Source organism: Crocuta crocuta, unplaced genomic scaffold, assembly GCF_008692635.1.
Source record: "Crocuta crocuta isolate KB4526 unplaced genomic scaffold, BGI_CrCroc_1.0 scaffold134, whole genome shotgun sequence".
NCBI lineage: Eukaryota > Metazoa > Chordata > Mammalia > Carnivora > Hyaenidae > Crocuta > Crocuta crocuta.
Window position 1 is genome coordinate 4359636 of NW_027530183.1, and position 22818 is coordinate 4382453.

The window sequence follows — 22818 nt, forward strand, 5'->3', positions numbered from 1 at the left end:
TCCTTTTTGACCCTGTTATGGGCTGAGCTGTATTTTCCCAAAATATGTATGTTGAAGGCCTAAGTCTTAGTACTTTAGAATCTGACCCTGCTTGGAGACAGGGTCTTTAAAGAGGCAGTTAAGTTTAAATGAAGTAATAAGAGTAGACCCTAATCCAATCTGACTTGTGTCCTTAGAGGAAGAAGGAATTTTAGGACACAGAGAATGCAAGGGAATGTCCCTGAAAAGACACAGGGAGAAGATAACCAACTATAAGGCAAAGGTTGATGCTTCAGAAGAAACTAACCCCGGTTAATACCTTGATCTTGGACTTCTAGAGCCCACACCCGTAAGAAAATACATTTCTGTTGTTTCAGCCACTGAGTCTGTGATACTTTCCTAGATAGTCCTACAAAGCTAATAAGTACTTTCTTTACCCACCCCTCTTTCTTACCATCGACACACACTACTTAAAACAGTTTTATTATTTTTATGTTTATTCATTTTTGAGAGAGAGATAGAGTGTGAGTGGGGGAGAGGCAGAGAGAGAGGGAGACATAGAATGCAAAGCAGGGTCCAGGCTCTGAGCCATCAGCACAGAGCCTGACGTGGGGCTCAAATTCATGATCTGTGAGATCATGACCTGAGCCAAAGTCAGATGCTTAACCGACTGAGCCACCCAGGCACTCCAACACACAGTATTTTAAAAGCATGATGATCAAGTGAAACCTTTTCATATGAGATCAGAGGATCTTTAAACCAATGCCACTACATATTAATGGTCTAGTTCTGCAATCTGAATTAATACAAAAGTTTGAATTTAGGTTTATTACTCTGATGCTTGAAATATAAGCATTTCATTAGCATTGAGTTGCATATTTTCACAAAATTAGCTGAATGCCTGTGCGAGGATAACCTGGTGTCTGCCAGCTGCCAAGATTCCTAAGAATCAGGGCTCCTTTGAATAGGCGCTGTAGGAGAAATAGCCAAACGGCTAGCTCTCCAGGACGGCCTGGATCAGCAGGACACACACAGGAATGTCCCTGGTACGTCCCCCTTCCTACTCCATTAGTACCCTTTCCAGTCTCAGAACTTCCTTCATGCTTTGCCCATATTTCTTCAGCCTAAAATTCTTCACCTCATAGTCACCTAATAAAAATTCTGCAGTTTTTCTTTTTTCTTTCTTTTTTTTTTTTTTTAATTCCAGCTGCGGACTCATTGCCTCCAGGAAAGACGTCCTTGATTCCAGTCCTGATTGACCTGTTGCTTTCTAAATTTAAGCTGTATTTATAATCCCATCTGAGAAAAGTTCAGTATCTAGGCCACTTCTTATTTATGGTACTACTCAGGCGACTGTTCCAAAATATTGCTACTTTTCAGTGAGCCTTACTCAGGTCAGCAGAGTGCTAAGTGTTCCTCACACTCTTATCTCCTTCCATCCTCACCGCAACCTCATGAGGGAGGCATTCTGACTTCACATTTCCTAAGTGGAAACTGGTTCAAAAAGCCTAAGCAACCAGCTCAACCGGCAGAGCCGAAAACTGATCCTGGTTGTGTCCTGTAGAGAAGTCTCTACCTCTTTGCTCTTCCAAGGTGGCCCGGCTGCTTTGGTTTTCACTGTCACCTCCCCATCTTCTCCCCTTTGGTGTTTCTCCTCCTAGGTCACTGTGAAACTGGACAGTTTCTACTTGCCCTCTACTCCTAGACACCTAAAGGAAATAGCTTGGTATTTAACAAAATATTTAGCAAAGCACCTGGAATAAATTGGGGTTTTATAACTCCCAGGTGGTTCTTGCATTAGGTTGCCTGTTTTCTTATTAGGGTATAGGGATTTCAGCAGGTTGAACCATACATTTCTGCAGGATCCAGAACCTCTCAGGATTTCCATCTGGGCCTTTCTGAGACTGATGTAATGGAGCTGTAAAGATGAGTAATTTTTTTAAATTTTATTTGAGAGAGAGAGAGAGAGAGAGAGAGAGAGCACAAGCTAGGAAGAGGGGCAGAGGGAGGGAGAGAGAATCCTAAGCAGATTCCACGCTCAGTGTGGAGCTTGACATAGGGCTTGATCCCACGACCTCAGGATCATGACCTGAGCTGAAATTAAGAATCAGATGTTCAACCACCTGAGCACCCCCAGCACCCCAAGATGAGTACTGTTTGAGAAAGACAGTATTTGAATAATGAACAGGACAAGTGAGCCTAAAGATGAATTGAGAGGGATAATGTTTGTTTCAAAGCCAGGAAATCCAACAGGGCTCATCATCTGGGTGGCAGATGATTCTGGAGGTTTCACATTTTGAAACATTCAGAACCACTTCAGCTCAGTTTTCTATTAAGGAGAAGGAGGAGTGAAAGGAGGAGAGGTGGAGGAGGAAGAAGGGGAGGAGGGGGAGGAAGGAGAGGAAGGGGAGGAGGAAGAGGAGAAAAGGAAAGGGAAGGGAAGGGGAAAAAAAGGAAAAGAGAAGGAGTAAAGAAAAGTAAAGCAAAGAAAAGAAAAGGAAAACTCTTTCCCGGGTTCCTTGAGAGCTGGCACAGGACATGGTGATACGTCAGTTTTATCCTTGCTGCAAGCAAGTGTCCCACTCGTAATTAGCAGCAGCTGTTATGCTGCACCCTCCTTTTCCTCCTGCTGTATTCTTTTTCCTGTGAAGTACGATTTCTCCTTCTCATTCCCATATCATTTCTAACCTATTGGTTATTTTCTCCACTGGCCATTGACTCACCCAAACACGCTCTTTCCCTAGCTAAGATACAGCTCAAAGGGCCCTACCACAGAAAAACAACTGCCTAGAGAAACTATTTTCATAATAACAGCCACGGACATTTATTTAGCACTTTACGGTCTATTTTCTTAGGATGCTCGGATTGCAAAGCCGTTTTCAATTATTGGACAAAAAAGACAGGTAAACACAAACAGCCTGTAAATACATAATTAAAACAATGCCTCAAAGAAAAACGAGGGAGGAAAATCACATTTATTCCAGCAAATAACGTTAATAAACAGTTGCTGCCATCAGAGTACTAAAGGACACTATTGGTTTTAGCATTAATGAAGGACTGAAGGAGAAGGCAGTGTGAACTACTTTCTAAAGAGTATAGTCTGTGAAATTCATGAACTTCTCTGGTCTCCAGTGTCCTACGGTGTAGAGAGAAAGCTATGATCAAGTTAAGTCATTCAGATCTGCAAGACTTTCAAAATTTTGATTTATCCAGGGGCGCCTGGGTGGCTCAGTCAGTCAAGTGTCTGACTTCAGCTCAGGTCATGATCTCACAATTCATGGGTTCCAGCCCTGCATCAGGCTCTGTACTGACAGGGCTTCAGACTCTGTGTCTCCCTCCCCCCACCTCAAAAAAATGAATAGGAACATTTAATTTTTTTTTAATTTTGATTAATCCAATGCAATTATTCCATAAATAATAAAACTGAAGCCGAGTTTATTCATTAATTCAACAGACATGCAGTGAACATATACTGTATGCCAGCTACTCTCCTAGTCACTAGGTATAGACGGTATCATTTCTATTCTCAAGAGCTTCAAATCTAATGGGGAAGAAAGAGAATACAGGCAATATAAGAAATGTGAGTCTCAAAGGCAGAAGAAGAAGAAAATGCAGAGTACACTAAATTTTAAACCCTAATCTCATTTCTTTCATTTGCCCTCTTTATTTCTCTTAAACCTTAGATATTTGGCTTCTGTGGGTTCTAGATAATAAACTCATCCATATTATTATTATTCTTGGTATAAGAAAGTTGTAGCATGTGGTGGTTTTATGGGCGCACATGGGTGTAAAGCCTGGTTTGAGCATTTACTAGAAATGTGAATGTGTACCTCTGGCTCCTAGCGGTGGGGAGAATGGCATCAATCACAAGTGTGGTCACATATTAAATGAGCCATTGTGTATAAGGCCTGGCCTGACACCTATTACAGTAAACGTTAGCTATAAATATGATAGAAGTGTTTTTCATGCTAATGTTAAAGGAAACCTGGTAGGTTGGGGTAGAGAGATGTTAACAAATGAGTGGTGAGGAAAACAAACTACCCCTCTGAGAAAATGAGCTCATTAATTTTACCAGTAAACAAAGTAGTGCCATTTTCTGTAAGATGCTTAAAATTTTATGATGCTAGTGTACGTTGTAAAATGGTGAGTTTAGAAGACACTTCAAGTTTCTTTGCTCTTGCAAAGGATGCTTCCATTTCAGAATACTTATGAATATCTCCCTGAACTTGTATAGACTAAGCAAAATATAGTAATTTTTTTTTCATGCCAGGCACACCCAGTGGTATTCATTTCTTAAAAAGTCACATAACAGAGGTCAGCGCTGCTCAGGATCTAGAGTTCCAAATGGGCTAAGACAGGGTTTAAATAGAGAATTTCAGTGTGGTCACTAACACTTTTTAGATTCACCATAATTGAGGAAAAACAAGCATTATTAAAAAATGAAAGCTTCTAAATAAAACTGTTGACAAACAGCTCCTGATTCATGATTTTGAGGCTGTGGGTGATGCTATGGCCTGGGGAGACAGGCTGTCTCAGAGTTCTAATTTGGGCTCTGGTGGCACCAGTGGGGATTAGTGATTTATATTAGTATCTTCAGGCTCCTTTTTACAGGTTTTTTTCTCTAGCTTTTTTTTAATCTAGCTACAGGGGTCCCCAAACTATGTCCCATAGGCCAAACCTGGCCTACTATCTATTTTCTACATTTTTAAGTGGCTAGAAAAAAATCAAATGAATAATCATATTTCTTGATATTTGAGGATTACATAATATCCAAATTTTGGTGTCCATTAATAAAATTTTATTGGAACACAGCCAATACCCATGTGCTTATGCTACAATGGCAGAGTTGAGTAGTTATAACAGAGAGTATATGGCTGTAAAGTCTAAAATATTTATTCCCTGGTCCTTTCCAGAAAATATTTCCTGACCCCTGATCTGGCATATAGAATGAATCCTAGAATTCAATGGGAATGGATGAACATGTCTCCGGATATGGTCAAAGAGCACTCCTCAGACACTCTTCATGAGTGTGATCATAAGATCACACTCCAAATCAGTTCGCAAATGTGCCAAATGCCTTCTGGTTGACATGGCAGTCAAATTTCAAGGGATTACAAACATTTTAGGATGCCCTTTGTATCATTTTAATAGCCTCTTTCAAATGTATATTTTAAGGCATTTTAAGTAGGAAGGGAATTTTGAAGCAAAAATCCCAAACACTTTCTTTTAAATAAAAGAATACATAGTAGCTAAAACATGCTGCTTTTCAATGCATTTGTTTAATTCATGTTCAGAATTACTTGTGTATATAGAATTATCTTTTCATACCATAAACAACTCCTACTCACATTCTCTAAATGATTTCCACACATTAACTAAGAAAAAAAATAATACAAGCTTCACGGCTGCCTACAGACTTAGGCAGACAAAAAAAGAGATTGTCTTAGTTGCCCTCGGGTAACAGATAGATGCTGTACTAACATGAAAGGGTACTAGTTACGGTACTAACACGAAAGGGGAAAAAAGTTAAGATAAAGAGAGTGTCGTAAAATTAAATGCCTTAGCAGCATATTTAACTAATGATCAAGAAAATGACCAACTTTTGTGCATTTTATGCTAGAACACTATTAAAATGTCTCCACATTTTCACACAAAATAGTCACTAAATACTGGTTTACATTTTTAAATGACAGAAAATTAATGTAACCAATAACTTTATTTGTCCTACTAGGAATTGCAAATACAGACATGGATGATACACTGTCATTGCTTATGTCAAATAATTATTTCAAAAACTCAGAAACTGGACCAAGCTTTTTTCTTTCTCATACACATCCATGACTATTTCTTACAACTATCTATTTCTCATATGGCCTATTCTATACTGCAGCTACCCTGACTGTCTAAATAGGCTCAAGTTTTGGTAAATTAAAAATCATACAATCTCCAGATCCATGTAAATAACATGAAATAGGTCTGGATAGTTATCTAATCATAGAACCAGGAGACAAAAACAACTAGATCATGCATGGAGATAAAAGTAAAAAATGATTAATAGTATACCATGTAATCATAAATAATAGAAAAAAATTGCCACATTTATGCATGTGTGTATATAGGTGAAATAGATAGATGCATATGAACATAGAGATAAATAGCTAAATATGGAGAAAAATGCAGATAAATAGATTGATAGAGATTAATCTAGTCTCTGGACCTCAAATTTAGACTACGGTTCTCACTCTAGAGTCTACAGTTGGGTTTCAGGGAATCTTTGAAACCTGCAAAATTGTTTGCAATTTTTATAGGTATTTACATTTTTCTGACAAAACGATACATAATGCAGTATTAGATGTTCCCTAACTTCTCACTTAGCTCATAAAAATCCTTCTGCAAAATTAGAATAGAAATATTCTTTATTGAAATTTACAGAAGTGATATGCAATTGTTAGAGGATATTGGAAATAATTAGAGTAGTTAATGCTAAAGGCCGGCTATATGACACCTTCTCTTCTGAAGGGTTTAATTTCATTTCCAGGCAGATGAAAATCTCTTTGGATTACCCTTCAATACTTCTCTCTTTTTTTTCATTTCCATAGCTGACTCTTCACCTCTCATCCCCTTTTCTTCTGTCTTTACCTCTTTTCTTTCCTTGGAGGAAGGAAGAGGATAAGAAAATCTCCCAGTTCTAGTTATTATTGATTTGGGGCAGTGAGCCAAGACAGGGCTTTGAGAGTCTGGAATATCAGTAATTGCCCTTGAAACTCGTAATGAGTCTTTCCTCGGATAATCCCTATGCGGGTCGGTGTACTGATTCCCAACATGTGAGTAATATTAAGCATGCTCACAAGTGGCTAGATGGTGTGTGATAAGTTGGCCAGTGTATGGAGGGAGTTTGTGGAGAAGCAGAGACAATTTTAGCAAAGTGAGTTCTGTAGTAAAGAAAGCTGAGCTACAGCATGCAATGGTTTTCCATAGGAAAAAATTACAGACGCACATTCCTTCTTTGGTATAGTTATTCACATACAAGTAAGGCTACTGCAGACAGGTGAGCTTTTCTCCCCAGCTTTTCATGATAGTATATTTGTGATTAGAGAACATACATTCAAGAGAACTAAAAGTGGGCACCTTTATCTAGTGCCTATTTTTATGATACGCTTCAACATATAAATAATTGAGAATAGATGAAAATGTCTACTCTCACTTTAAGTGCCAAAACTCTTAATACAAATATACCTATTTCTGTTAATAATAGTAAAAAATTCTATGTTCATATTTCAGAAACCAGGTTCCAGCCTTTAATATCTCATATTTTTATGCCAGAATATATATAACTTTATTTTGATTTTCTGGAACTTTACCTTTGTAAAGGTAAATCAGTCACACACACACACACACACACACACATGCACATACACACACACTCAATGAGTAGTGTTAGCTGTTTGACCATGATCAAATTACTTCACTGTGCCTCAGTTTCTTTATCTGGAAATGGAGATAATAACAGAGCTGGCCTCATGGAGCTGTAATAAAGGTCAAATTTAATGATACATGGAAAGAGCCTGGAACATTGCCTGGGATACAGATAAATATATAAATACTATAATGGAACATACTGCCCTATTTAGATCCCAGAGGCTGGCACGGTGGCTGCTGATGGCTCACAGAAGCCTTCATGGAAATTGCTTTCCATTGCAACAGGGAGCTGCTTAACCTGAGTTTATCTTTCTTCTCTTTTCCCATAAACAAGTAGACTAGCTAATGCCAAGAAAAAAGGTCTGCTCCTTGAGTTTAGAGCAGCCCTAAGGAGCATCTCACAATTGGAGTTCCCCATAGCATCAGCTGAGATCTCATTTGCAAGAATCTATCATTTATCTCCAGTATAAATAACATAGTGTTATATTAGTTTCAAGTGTATAATATAGTGATTCAAAAATTCTACATATTACTCAGTGTTTATCAAAATAAATGTACTCTTGGGGCGCCTGGGTGGCTCAGTCAGTTAAGTGTCCGACTTCGGTTCAGGTCATGATCTCATGGTCTGTGAGTTCAAGCCCCTCATCGGGCTCTGTGTTTCCAGTTCGGAGCCTGGAGCCTGTGTCTCCCACTCTCTCTCCCCTCCCATGCTCATGCCTCTGTATCTCTCTCTCTCTTTCTCTCAAAAGTAAATAAACATTAAAATTAAAGAAAGAAAGATAAAGGTACTCTTACTCCCCATTACCTATTTCACCCATCCCCCCCACCTACTTCCCTTCTGGCAATCACCACTTTGTTTTCTGTATTTCAGGACATGAGAAATTGCACATGTGAGTGAAATCATATGGTATTTGCCTTTCTCTGACTAACATTTCACCTAGCATTACACCCCCAGTTCCATCCGTGTTGTTGCAAGTGGCAATTTCATTCCATGAATCTGAAGAAAAAAAACTTAAAAACTCCCATTTTAAGTTAAAAACACAGTGGAAGTTGTGCCTCTCAGAGAATGCATTTCAGAGAAGAAATCCAAACAACGTTTCCCTGACCATTACTATGACAAGAAGAGTAGGACAGAGGAAGTGCCTCTTGAAGAAAAGTTTTCAATGTAAACCTTATTTTTTCAAGGGTAGGAAAAGAAATTTTCTCTACCATCAGAACAAGCCAGAAAAGCACAAGAGAGTTGCTGGTAAGTTCTGAAGTATGCTAGAGCTGTCATTCACACCTTTTCCAAGTTGGAGACTGACATGAAGCTCAGCAAGTCATTGCATCTGTTGGATCTCAAGCTCATGCTTCATGGAGAAAAGGACAAGATGACAGAGTTGAGGGCGGCAGCAATGGTGAAACAGCCTACATTATCCCTATTTGGCAGACATGAGCTTTCTGGTAGCTGAAGAAGCACAAAGAAAGCAGCTGGCTTTTGAGCTCTTCTGAAGGTATTCCATCTAACATGACCTTGCCTAAGGCAGAAAATTCTACCACATGAAGTGGATTTCCCATTCTAGGGATGGTGAACAATCCACAAATGCACTCCATGAGCAAGTCAACTGTCTGAAAGGAATGTAATAGCCAGTGTTAAGGGGCTCTACTACCAGCAATAGCTTCTGGGTAGACAGACTTCTACCTTCTTCCATTTCTCTCTTGGTAACATTATCAGAAAGGAAGGCAGAGAAGTAGGGAAGAGGACACATGGAATTTCCCTCTACTTCAGCCACTAGAGCCACAAAGAGGTCTATGCTGCACGAGGTGATGGAAAGATCTTACACAGCAGGAAATAAGAGTTCAATATAGCCAACTTAGGAGTAGCTACTGTGGACAATAAAATCATTCCACATGATTAAGAGTCCACCATGAACATGGTAAGCATATACACTTCAATGAGTATTTATCCAGTACCCTGCATCATACTGTACCATGTGTTAGAAATACCATGATGAGAAGAAAGAGATGGCTCCTAACACTTATGGAGTACACATTTCTTTGTCTCCTTTTGCCTTTCCTCTTCTGAATCACTATGTCTTCTCTCTCTGACAGAGTACTTTTCAAAGAAGGTTGAGACGTCAACATCCATTAATTATTCTGTTTATTTTTTAAACATCATAAGGAAAATTTGCCCAGAACACATGTAAGAAGCAAAAAGACTGACTTCATTTTCTTACTTCAAGTACTATACATTAAATTCTGCCAACATTCCTTTCTCAACCACATTTCGCAAAAGTTTAGCACTTGGCCATAAAAGCTCACTCCAGTCTAAAATTTGGCATGCCTGGCTGCAAACCTTCAAATTTGCCAATTTGGCTAACATCTCCTTTTTGAATAACAAGTAGATAAATAGGAAAAAAACTGAGATGAAAAGCTAAAATCATGGCATTATTCAGAGACAATTCATTTCATAAGATAATAGTAAGTCTAAAAGAAATTAATCCTAAATTATGGTAGATTTGTTTTCAGATAGATTTTTACAGAAGTTTAAAGCCTGCATTGAAATATACTATACATACAAATGTAATTAAGTCATACACAAAAATCTGAGACCTTTGATTCTACTGTAAAATCTTTTTTAAATTATTTGCACATGACTATTGCTTAATATCAGAGGACATTTCAGACTAAAGTAAAACAAAATGAAACAAAACAAAAACTCCTATCTACATAGCATATATGGATATATATAAATTATGAAAAATTCTATGTAAAAGATTATATTTTATAATATTCTATAATATAAAGAATTAAAAACATATATAGCAATATACAGATAAACTGTATATATATACACATATATACATAAACATATATATCTACACAAACACACACAAATGTATGTATGTATATGTAGTACTAGGATATTTGGCAAAGAGCTTTCAGGAAGCTTTCTGTCTATTTTTTTTTTTTTGAAATCATTATATTTAGGTGGAATTNATTTAATTCTATCCATTGATATACCTTGGGTAGTTGGGTTTGCAGTACTTGTACATAAAGGTAGAATCATGTTGGATCTGTAAACATCATTTGTAGCATGGGTTTTCAAAACTGATGATTGAGAGAACTCCACAGAGAACGCCAACATAGAATAAGTATGTATTATAAGAATCTGCTGCTAGGAAGGCCTACAGAAGAAAGTTTTGTACAAGACACTGACCACATTTCTGTAATGTTTCCTGTCTCACACTTTCTGACAAATGAAAACACTCTTGAAACTTTGCAGATTCTCCATACCCAGCTATCACCTAATTGGAATAATTAGAAAATATTATCTTATCTGTCTCATTTGCAAAAATAAGTCAAGTATAGTTAGTAACCCTAATTTTGCAAACATTGGTTAAAGATCATGTGATACAGATTCCCACGTTTTCATACAAACACAGAATCATTTGTCTGGAAATCCTGTCTTAATGTGAGGGACACACCAACAAAGCCTTGATGACCAAGATTCATGGCACAAACACTGGATTCTCGATGTAGCCATGGTGTTTCTCCCTCTTTAAAGACACATTTGGCGCAATTTCTCATCACTCCTTAAGATAATCCAGAATTATAAAACCTAATTTAGAAGCTATTACATATTGTGTTAATGATTCAGGAAGCATCTTTTCAAATGAGCTATGGGCATAGTATGTTCATTTCCGTAATTACTGCAGCAAACCTAAGTTTACTTGAGAGTGTGGTTTTGTTTTGAAAAGACAACCTTCAAATTTCACATCTCAGTATTAAATGTATTAAGCTTTGCTCATCCAAAGCCATCATGTCATATGCTCCACATGTGAACGGCATGCCCTAGAGAAACAATCTTAGAGGGGGAAGTTTTGAGACTTCCTGGGCTTGAAGACCCAGTTCTGTCTAGAACAGTCTTGACAATATCCATCGATGTTATATCAGAACACCTTCACCAAAAGATGAAATCTCTACATATTTAGTAGACAGAATGGGAAGACAGACCTTTAGTATTATTGGAGACAAAGAGTCAAAGCCATCAGTTTAATATCATGTTCACTTAAAAGCCAATAGGCACTAATGTTGTGAATAAATAGGGAAAGAAATTTCCTCTAGTGATACTTCAAAGACTTTGCAACATCTGGAATTTGATTCTATACAGGGTATTCCACTAAAATGTAAGTATAAAAAGATTTTAATAGAGCAAACGAGATTCAGGTTTCTTACAATGTGTTCTCCCTGGGGGGAGACAAATAACACAATGCATCTGACTAACCTTTCCGCACTTCAGCTGCATTAATTAACATTTAGTCATGGCTTCCATCATGAGCCAGATGAACTTAGGCTACAGCTGTTTTCAGTGAAGGGGAAAAAAATGCTTCCACACTTTAGATTCCCAGCATTTATAAATCTGAGAAAAATGTTTTATTGACTGCCTTTGTGCCAGCATTATGGATATGCATTACATATTAGTCATCCAAATAATATATTCATACACACCCTAGACTGATTAAATCAGAGTCAGTATCGCATGAACTGGGTCAGCCAGCACCAATACTATAAAAACCACTCCTACCCTTTTTTCTTACATCAAGGATTAAGGAAGGGCTAAAGAACTGATCAAAGAAGTTGATTGTGGCCTTGAAAAGAAATTGTTACTGGCTGAGTGAAACATTTTAGTGGAGATCAGGTACTCTGGGTGAGTAGGTTACAGATGACTAGAAAAAAATGAACAGATGTTGAAGAAATTGCACTGCAGGATCTAATGGCTTGGCAGAGACATCCTCAATACTACAAGCCAAACATGTGGAAGTGTTTGGTTGGGAGCAAAGCTGAGGTACAGAGCTGCAATGCTTGGTTGGTCATTGAAGGAAGATTTTTGTTTTGTTTTATTTTTATAGCAAAGGTTCCTTCAAGATGCAGTTCGTGGAGAAATATGACCGTGAATCAGCTGGGCAAGGCATTCTACCTATAATACCTTGCCAAATTTCATATCACAAGAACACAGTAAAACCAATTTTGTCTCCAGCAGTCCCTTATAATTGCTGTGCAACATCTTCTGGTCAAGTCTGGAGTCTCATGGATGAATGGATACCCAATAGTCATGTGGCCATACGTGCATTGCGTGTGTGTATACAATCCTTTGTACTGTTGTATAAATCTGGAATCACCATCTGTGTAAAAACTAACCAAATTTGAAACTTGCTTTCTTAAATTAATATTCATAGACACAAGTAAAAAAGAATAAAAGTTGTCGGTTTTCACTATTACCAAACGGAATGGCAGTAACTTAAACAAACCAGAAAAGTACCTTACCTGGAACTACTTCAAAAAGGAATTTTCCTGGGCTCTCTTCATTGCAGGGATGTTCAAGGACTTTATTTCCAGGCAGAAAAATAGTACCCTGTGAACACAAATGCCCCAAACATCAACATCATCAGAGGACAATTATTGAATATCACCATCATCGTCAATAAATATCCAAAGTGTATTTGTAATCCAGTATATAGTAATACTCATCAGACTCATTCATATTCCCAACTAATCAAAAATCATGTAACAGAATCACATTAATTCAACATTTAACAAGATTTTATTGACCACCGAACATATATAAGATACTGTATTAGGTGCTGAGTTAATTTTAAGCACCAATTTATTAAATGCATTCTGTGTTCCAAAATTTTTACCAAGCATTCTACCAACATTATATTATTTGTTAGAATAGTCTTACAAGGTAAATGTTATTTTTTCCATTTTATGGGTTAGAAAACCAAGGAGGAGACATGAAATAACTCAGTCAACCATCCTTTGATTATTCCTTCTCCTTTCTATCTGTTAGATTTCTCCTTCTTTAGTGTATTATTTCCATCAGTACTGTGACATACTTAAAATTCTATCCTATTTTTAAAAGATACTACTTTGACTCCTTTCCTCTTCCATCTATCTTCTTTTCTTTTTTTTTTCTTGCCTAGCAAAGAGTTCCCTACATTGAATCTATTTCTTTACATGTGTCCACTGCAGCCTGGTTTGTGTGCCCACAATTCCAATTACCTGATTCTCACAAGCTGCATGGTTGACAATTCTCAATCCTCAATAAATGTGACGTCCCAAGAGCCTTCAGCATTATTAACCATTCTTTCTTGAAGCACCTACTTCTTAGTTTTCTCCAGGTTTTTCTCACCCTTTTCTGTTGGTAGAGTTTCTTTTCCTGGCTCTAAGTGGCTTTTAAATATTAGTGTTTCAAAGATATATCCAATTATTGCTTCTATTCTGACTCTATTATCTCTTTCTTAGAGCTATCTCATTCATGCCTGTGACTTTAGTAACCAACTATAAGCCAATAAATATCAGACTAATATTTTTCCTTCTTCCTTCTTCCTCCTCCTCCTCCTCCTTCTCCTTCTCCTTTTTTTAAAATTTTAATTAGGCTCCACATGCAACATGGGGCTGGAACTCATGACCCTGCGATCAGGAGTCACAGACTCCACTGACTAAGCCAGCCAAGTACCCCTCAGATTAATATTTCTAACTCAGGACTCTCTAAGCTTCACATCTTTATATCCAAAAGTTTATTTCAATTTCCATTTGGGTATCTCAGAAGCATCTTAAACCAAATTTACTCAAATTAAAATGCAATTAATTTTGGTCCTGTTTAGGTATTCCCTAGCTTTGTGACTGGCATCTTCTTCCAATCAGTTGCAAAAGCCAGATATGAAGGAGTCATCATCCCCAGTATATCTGTACTAGCGCTTCCTCGATTAAGTGGCTATTGTCTGTGGTCTTGTATGTTTCAAAGTCCATTCACTGAATTCTCCATACACTCAAACATCTTTCAATCCATTTTTTTTTCTTAATTCAGTCCAAATACGTTTAGAAATAGAAATTTCATCTTGCAACTTTCTTGCTTAAAAATCTTCAATGGCTTTCGTTTGTCCTCTGATCAATTTCTGGATGGTCTACTTGCACCCAAATCTATAAGCTCATTTTTCTACTCTTAGGCTTTTGATGCTTTCTAGGACTTTCTATAATCAAGTCAACTGCTTTTCTGTAAATAGTATCATACTTCCATCTACCTTAGAACTATATTCTTTCCTGGATTATTTTATAACCATTTCACAGACTTATTACATCCAAAATATACTTGTATAGCTTCCAGAAAATTTTCCTGGATTGATTTACCACTTTATGTAATTACGCTATTCGTAAGATTATTTGATTAATGTCTATCTCCATCATTCAACTTTAAAGGAATAAGGATAATGTGTGTCTTGCTCTCTAATTTACCACCAATGCCTAGTATTTTGCCTGACATAAGGCAATGCTGAAAAAAAAATGTATATTGTTGAATGAATAAGTACTGTGAATGTAGTAAAGTCAAGATTCAAAACCAAGCATGCTGGATTTAAAAGCCTATGTTATTGTCAACAAGATTATATCATCCAGTTTTGCCAGTTTGAAGCAATATTTAGCTCAAGTAATATTTTACTCAGTTTTCACCCTACCTGGTTTGGCACAGAAAATTACAGTCATCAACTCTGTCCCTACTTCAAGGCTTAGAATGATAAAGGATAGCACTCCCTAACTAAAACCTTAGGAATCATAGATTAGACGTACCCCTCTCCCTCCTTGCTTACAAGAGGAAGTTTTTGAGGTACTACCTTTCTTTTCCTCCTCCAGGAAGTAAATTTTCTTACTTCTTATCATATCTAGTGTTTCTGACCCATGGATCCCGGTTTGCTTTCTGGTGTTTTCAATAATATTTAAAAATTACTAAATACTTTGAAAATATTCATCATAACTAAGACCTTTTTATATATAGGTTTAATCTATATGGTTTCCATATAAAGTGATATAATCAGCTGTTTTCAATTAGGAGTTTATTTTACTTACTGAAATGATTTTGTGAAGTAATTAAATTTGTGATTTAGCTGGGTGTTAGAACATAGCATCTAACCTTCCAGACAGATACATATTCACTTATGGATGCATGTATGCTTGCACATTTGTATGTGTGTATGTGTGGCTGCTGTTTAATTCTATGCCTTCAGGCTCTACTTAGGATCTTAAACTGTACATATCCTATAAGCTGAATTCAAGCCACTCTTCTGCATAAACAATTCTGCATGAGCCAGTCTCTCCATGAAATTCCGAACTACCCCACTTGATTATCAAAAAACAGAGTAGTGTTATTCTCTGTTGTATTTTTCTTACATGCGAAATAGGTACTTCTGGCTGAAAATTTTATTTTAATTTTTAAAATTTGACATCTTCCAGATTTTATATTTTGCTGTTTTCCAAATTATGATGAGAGCATAATAGTTCAAGTATTAGTGGATAATGTTTAAGGCAGGATATATTGTAACTGACAAACATTTGCTGGGGTTAATTCATTAACTCATTCAATAATAAAATGAAGTAATTTATTGAAACAGCTAACTTGATCACCTTGTATAGAAACCATGTAGACTTTAAAGTGTATAATTGAGAGAAAAGTCTTAATTGTGATAGTTATTTCAAAGTACTCTGTACTATGATATTGTTAGAAAATGCAATTAAATTTTAAAAAACTATAATTTACCCACCACTATAAATAACTAATGTTAGCACTTATACATCTTCCTATATTTGTATATATTTATGTCTATGTGTGTATGAACAGTGACAGTAATTTTTACAAAAAGGTAATCAAAATAAAGCCTTAGTTATTATCTGCTTCAAAACTAAAAATAATCATGTGTTGTTATTATACCAATTTAATTATTAATATCATTTTTTAATTTTAATTTTTTTAATGTTTTTTTAAGTTTATTTCTGAGAGAGGGAGGGAGAGACAGCGTGAACAGGGGAGGGTCAGAGAGAGAGAGGGAGACACAGAATCCAAAACAGGCTCCAGGCTCTGAGCTGTCAGCACAGAGTCTGATGCAGGGCTCGAACCTACGAACCATGAGATTGTGACCTGAGCTGAAGTTGGACGCTTACCCGACTGAGCCACCCAGGTGCCCCCCTTTTTTTAAATGTATTTTTTATTTTAATTTTAATTTTTTAAGGTTTATTTATTTTCAGAGAGAGACAGCATAAGCAGGGGAGAGGCAGAGAAAAATGGAGAGAGAGAGACTCCCAAGCAGGCTCAAACTGTCAGCACAGAGCCCCACAGGGGACTCAACCCCATGAACTGTGAGATCATGACTTGAGCCGAAATAGAGTCGGACACTTAACCAACTAAGCCACTCGGGTGCCCTGACATAATCTTTTTAAAGCTGAATAGTATAGTGCTTGCTTGAATATACATACTTTCACACCTTCTGTTGTTGTAAAGTATTAATGGTTTCCCACAAGTGTTATTATACATAATATTTTCATGAACATCCAGGAAGCTAAATCTTTGAGCTCCTTCTTAACTTATTCGATAGGACAAATCCCTGAAAGAGAAATTAGTAGTCAAAAAGTATGCACTGTTTCTATGGGTTTGGTTAATTCTTCCAGAGTGCTCTAAATTAGCTAAGCAAACAAATAAACAACTAATGAGCAAGTAAAATAAAAGTGCTCAATCTGATTGAAAAGTAGTATTTTGAGACACTACCATATGTCAGATATTATTTCTAAAACCATTTCAAATGATGTGAAGTATGGGAAAAAAATAAACTCTTTACTCTCAATAACATGACTATATAACAAATAAATACCAAAGTGTGTAGAAAAACAAATATAATAAAAGTTTAAGAATAGAGTGTCATTAGTGTAGTCTAATTAGTTAAGAAAGTTAAGATGAAAAAAATAATTCTTAAAGGAAGATTAGTGGGGCACCAGGGTGGTTCTGTTGATTGAGTGCCCGACTTTGGCTCAGGTCATGATCTCAAGGTTTGTGAGTTCAAGCCCAGCTTTGAGCTCTGTGCTGACAGCTCAGAGCCTGGAGCCTGCTTTGGATTCTTTGTCTCATTCTGCTCCTCCCCAAATTGTCTCTGTCTCTGTCTCTCAAAAATAAATGTTAAAAAATTTTTAAACATAAAATAAAGATTAGATTTTAAGATTTAGTGATCTAGGGGTAATCTTCTAAAATGGAAGAAATCAGGGGCGCCTGGGTGGCTTAGTCGGTTAAGCGTCCGACTTTCGCTTAGGTCATGATCTCGCGGTTCGTGGGTTCGAGCCCCGCGTCGGGCTCTGTGCTGACTGCCAGCTCAGAGCCTGGAGCCTGTTTCAGTCTGTGACTCCCTCTCTCTCTGACACTCCCCTGCTCACGCTGTCTCTCTCTCTCTCTCCTAGAAATAAATAAAAATATTTAAAACAAAAAAAATAATAAAATGGAGGAAATCACATCAACAAAACCACTGATTAGTGCCATGTGTGCAGAATACATTAAAATTAGAGAATTTCACATGAAGGAATAATTAGGAGGTAAAGACTGCTAGTGATGTTGAGAACACCCCCTGGAAAGTCTAACCTGGGGCAGACGACGTTGCACTTGACATCCATAACAACTGAGAATAAGAGCAGTCTCTTGAGCAAAGCAGATGGACATTGAGGAATACCAACCTCTTAGAAGTTTGTTACCATGAAGGAATTAATTTGTCATAGATGACAATGTCAAAACTTATACAAATGTATTGGCAGCAGAAATGGCATACATTTGCATCAGAGATGCATTAATAGAGATACAATTTTTGAAAATAGAAACGGCACAGTTTAAACATAGAGAATGAAGAAGAGTCAAAGATTACTTCAATTTCTCTCTTTTGCATACCTAGAAAAAAGGTGATGCCTCTTACTTGAAATGGGGAATTAGGAAGAATTAAACTCCACTAACTCCATGTATTTGAGCCAAAACTGTGTGATAGTCTTTAATTTCCTGTTAGTAGCTAGACTGGATGCTCTCTATTTGCTCCTCCCCCATCTTCTTTCCACCCATCACTCTATTCTGTATCCCTGGAAACTAACCTCTATAAATTTCATAAACCAGGCTCTCTTGACCTCTGACTTCAGGTTGGATTTGAGAGATCATAGCAGAAAATCAGAAGGCAGCGAAAGAGACAGACTGAGATATTTATTGATCTGTCCTCCTCTGAGCTAGCCAGAAAATTGGCCTTAGCTGCATTGGATACCTTAGCCCACATCTCCTTAATCTGCAGGCTTCCCCAGGTTCTAGTGGCACTAACAGGCCCAGGATATTTTCCCTATCTGTGGGTGTCCATAACCTTTTCCAACACTTTATAAATGGTTTCTTTATCATACACTCTACAATTACCACTCTTAAGGTGGAGCCATCAATTTCTTGCTGGGATCTGGAGAGACAAAATAGAGTGCAAGTACCCTGAGTTTTCTAAGAAATGGTGTATTACCCATAATGTTCAATATGCCTCACTGGAAATTCTGGATGATCACAGGGAAGAGGCTCAAGTATCAGAAGGCGATGTAACCTTTTTGATCAGAGTTCAGTACATAAGGTAGTAATTACATGTCAATAACTAATCAGCATATTCAGGATGGAATTAAGCTTGCTTTTTATCTTTTATAGGGAATATCTCTTTCTAAACAATCTTTAAAATTTCAAAATGAGATGATACATTAAACAAAATATTTTATAGTTTAAGAGCTAAGAGTTGGCAAAAGAAACACAATTCAGAACCATCATAGTATCTCATTGTCAGCTAAAATTGCTATTAGAAAAGAAGCTCATCTCTAGTTAAATCTCTGAGCCAAAACCACACGATATTGGGGTAAACAAGATGATGTTGAAAATAAGCATAGTAATCTTATTATCTGGAATTTGGATTGAAAAAAATGTATGCATGTGCAGTAGCTTTGTTAATTTCTATAAACATAATAGTAAGAATTTCTTTTACAGCACTAACAGCGATCATCAACATCACAAGGGACCAGACGAAGTCTCAGTTTGACAATATATATATTTTTAATGCAACTAGACAGAGGTTAAAAAATGACATCAAGGGGAAACAACTAGGTTTTTTTAGAGTAGCATAGGTTGATTTTATTTTTTTTTCTTTGCAGTGACTAATTTCATTAAGTCATTCAACAAATACTTATTAAATAACACTTGGCATAAGCCAGGCCCTCTCCTGAGCACAAAGGATATAATGGTGAAAAATTCCAATAATCTTTGCATTCATGGATCTTAGGATCACACAGGGAAGGTAGAAAATTGAAAAAACAAATACTTAAAATTGTACCCAGAAGCACTGTGGCCATGTAACAACCTACCAATGACACTGAAGTCTGCAGTTAGGTAAATCTGCTCTGCAGTCAGTCTGCCTGGGTTCAGATTCCCACTCCACCACCAGTTAGGCCTCTGACTTAAGGCAAGACAGTTATCCTTCCTTTGCCTCAGGTTTGACATTCTTAAAATGGGATTAAAAACAGAAACGACTTCATAAAGTCACTGTGAGCTCACATAGGTAGTTTGTAGGAAAATGCCTGACACATTCTATTTTTTAGCTACTTTTAATATAATAAATATCTTACACCCCAGAAGCCTCAAAGATAGTTTGGGCCCATGTTTTGCTATTTCTCAAATAATGAGATAGAGTTCTAGTAAAGTTTCAATATATGTCTGTGAGTATTATCATCTAGTCAATTAAACAGGGAGGTAAACTAATTATAAATTTTAAGATATTTTTTACTGACTATCATGTAAGTAAGGCTAGACTAACCAAAACAAACAAACCTCTAATTAACAATCATAATAATAAATAGCATCGCATGAGATTGATGATGATGTTTGTTGACATTTCTTACCTACTACTTTGCTAAACCAATCTGTATGCTATTTATATCATTAATATGCTCAGTGGCTCTCTGATTTAGGTATTTCTCATTTTATTGATGAGGAAATGAATCTTAGGGAGGCAAAGAGCCTGGCATAGTAAATTCCTAATACAAATTTGAACAAAAAATGGTTGAATAAATGAATACAGGCTGCTTTAAGGACTACATCTTTGATAATTAACCCGATTTATGTTCCTACTTCTAATCATTACTGCTACTTAGAGCAGGTTGAAGTTTTATGAAGAGTTACTAAGTTTCTTTCTTAGCCTCTGAAATTAGGTATATCAATTCCTGGAATGCTGTTGGGGAGGGAAGTGAAGGGAAGACTTGCAAATCCATACAGTTTTAGAATCTACCAAAGTAATTCTGATGTGCAGACTCTTTGGGGAACACTGACCTAAGCACTGTTCTAAATTGTCTTGTAGAGAAAGTAGCACAGTATTCATAAAGCTGTGCACATTGTAGAATATACTGTTTTTCCTCCAAATAAGAGATGTAGCGGTTCGTGGGTTCGAGCCCCGCGTCGGGCTCTGTGCTGACTGCCAGCTTAGAGCCTGGAGCCTGTTTCAGTCTGTGACTCCCTCTCTTTCTGGCCCTCCCCTGCTCGTGCTGTCTCTCTCTCTCTCTCTCTCTCTCTCTCTCCTGGAAATAAATAAAACATTTAAAAAAAATAAGAGATGTAATATTTTCAAGCCATTATTTAAATTAACCATGGCAAACATAATAGCATGAGACTATCTTATAATTACTGAATAAATAGAAATAAATTCTCTATATAAATGTCTCACGTTGCTACTTCTATTAACTGCAGATTTAGCACTTGAGAAGCATTGTCATTCTGGGCTCATTTTTATTTAAAACAGCATTTCCACACTATTATTACATATGTTCAGATCCTAACATGTTAATTAATTGTGCACTAATTGTGATGGAGAAAAATATGTAATATATTTTGATATAATTCATTTAAAAGTTTTTAACCCTTTCTTCTCATGTGAATACCCCCTCTGACCAGAACAGAAGCACGTAAATTTATTCCCCAATGAAGTCCTCCTGGATGAATATTCACTCTGGAAACACAGCCATTACATGCTAGCTACACTTAGATCATTGTCTACATGTTTTTGATTTATTGGAAAATGGAGAAATTCCTTGACAACAGGGAGAAAGCAGATTAGAAATGTGGGAAAAGGAAGACACAATTATTCAAAAATCAAAATTCTACAATCACACTCTCAAAATCGGTAGAGGCTTTAGAAATGACTTTACTCACTCTTATCAAATACATGAATCCCTTTTCAATACCATGGTCATCAAAAATTTGACTGAAATATTTCACTAACTTTTATATGGTGTTCCATGCCATTTTTTAAAGATTATACTTGGGAGAAAAAACATCCAAAAATTGATATAAAATTCATCCCCCAACAATTTCTACTCTAAAGTCTTCCCCATGGAGTGAAATCCCCTTTTTCCAGCACCTACTGAGACTTCTGTGACAACTTCGCTGTATATTGTAATGTTCTAAAAAACCCTATGTGGAGTTACATCTGTCCATTACACAGAAGGAATGTTGAGGCATAAATAGATTGAATAGCCTGCAGCTGTGCAGCTGGTAAAGTGCAGAGATGCAACTTGACCCTCCTGAAGTTCAAGCTCCACTTCCTTTATATGATAGAAAGCTACAATGCAATGTATCAGTTCATTTGCTTATTTGTTTTTTTTCCATCACATATATATTTATTATGTACTATATGCTGAGGATATTAAATGCTTAGGGGAAAAATGGAAATGTTAATACTGGTTATCTTGGAATATTCAGGTCATGGATGATTTTTATTTTGCTAAGTTTTTCCTATTTTTGAAATAATTTTAAAACAACAACTTTAAATTTCTGCTGTTTCAATTTGTGGGAATTTGTTACAGAAGTCAAAAGAAACTAATACATATAAATTAATACCTATAAAATGTAATTTGAAACAAACCTTCCAATGGTTCCTTGTGAGGAGGCTGTAAGAAACTGAGGTTTTAAAAGTCCACTACTAATCCTCAAGTGCTGGTAAGAGATGTTCTAACCTTTAATTAGCCAGTGATTTTCGGCGAGAATCCACAGTATACATGGTACTGAAATTATATGGTAGTCAAAGAAAATCCCTCCTTTCCCCACTCTCTACTCTCAAAAGGAGGAACTGATTAGTGACATATACATGTTCTTGGAACCCCAGGACAGAATATCCTTGTCAAGGTTAAGTATCTTTATTTGGAAATAACTGAATTCAATTGCTAAACCTTCTCAATTAACTACTGGGACTTTGATTTTGTATTTTGTGTCCAACAATATATATCATTTTACAACATTTATTATTTTTCAACTAGGAAAAGAAATGTCAGCTGTTCAGGAGGTGGTAAATGTCAAAGGTTTGAAATGAAGTCTATTGCAGTAGGAGAAAAAGAAAAAAAAAGAAATTCTTTTCTTTTGGAGTTGGTCTCATTATGAAACAGAAATATGAAGAGCAAAGACATAGCTATATAATATCTATTATGGGAAAATCTGGGAGCCCTAAAAAGAAGAGTTCGATAAGCCATTTTTAATAGACCAAAAAATTGATAATTAAAAGAGTCCCATTTAAACTTTTATCCTGAATTAGT

The 22818-nt window shown here is 36.5% G+C and overlaps 1 protein-coding gene across 1 annotated transcript in view; it reads right to left on the bottom strand.

Moving 5' to 3' along the window:
* The window catches only part of ARHGAP24 (Rho GTPase activating protein 24), a 496491-nt gene that overhangs the window by 257385 nt on the left and 216288 nt on the right, over positions 1-22818 (bottom strand). Inside the window, exon 3 of the mRNA XM_077765170.1 lies at positions 12706-12793. Coding sequence (XP_077621296.1) covers positions 12706-12793 — 88 coding nt within the window. The remainder of the gene's footprint in view (positions 1-12705; positions 12794-22818) is intronic.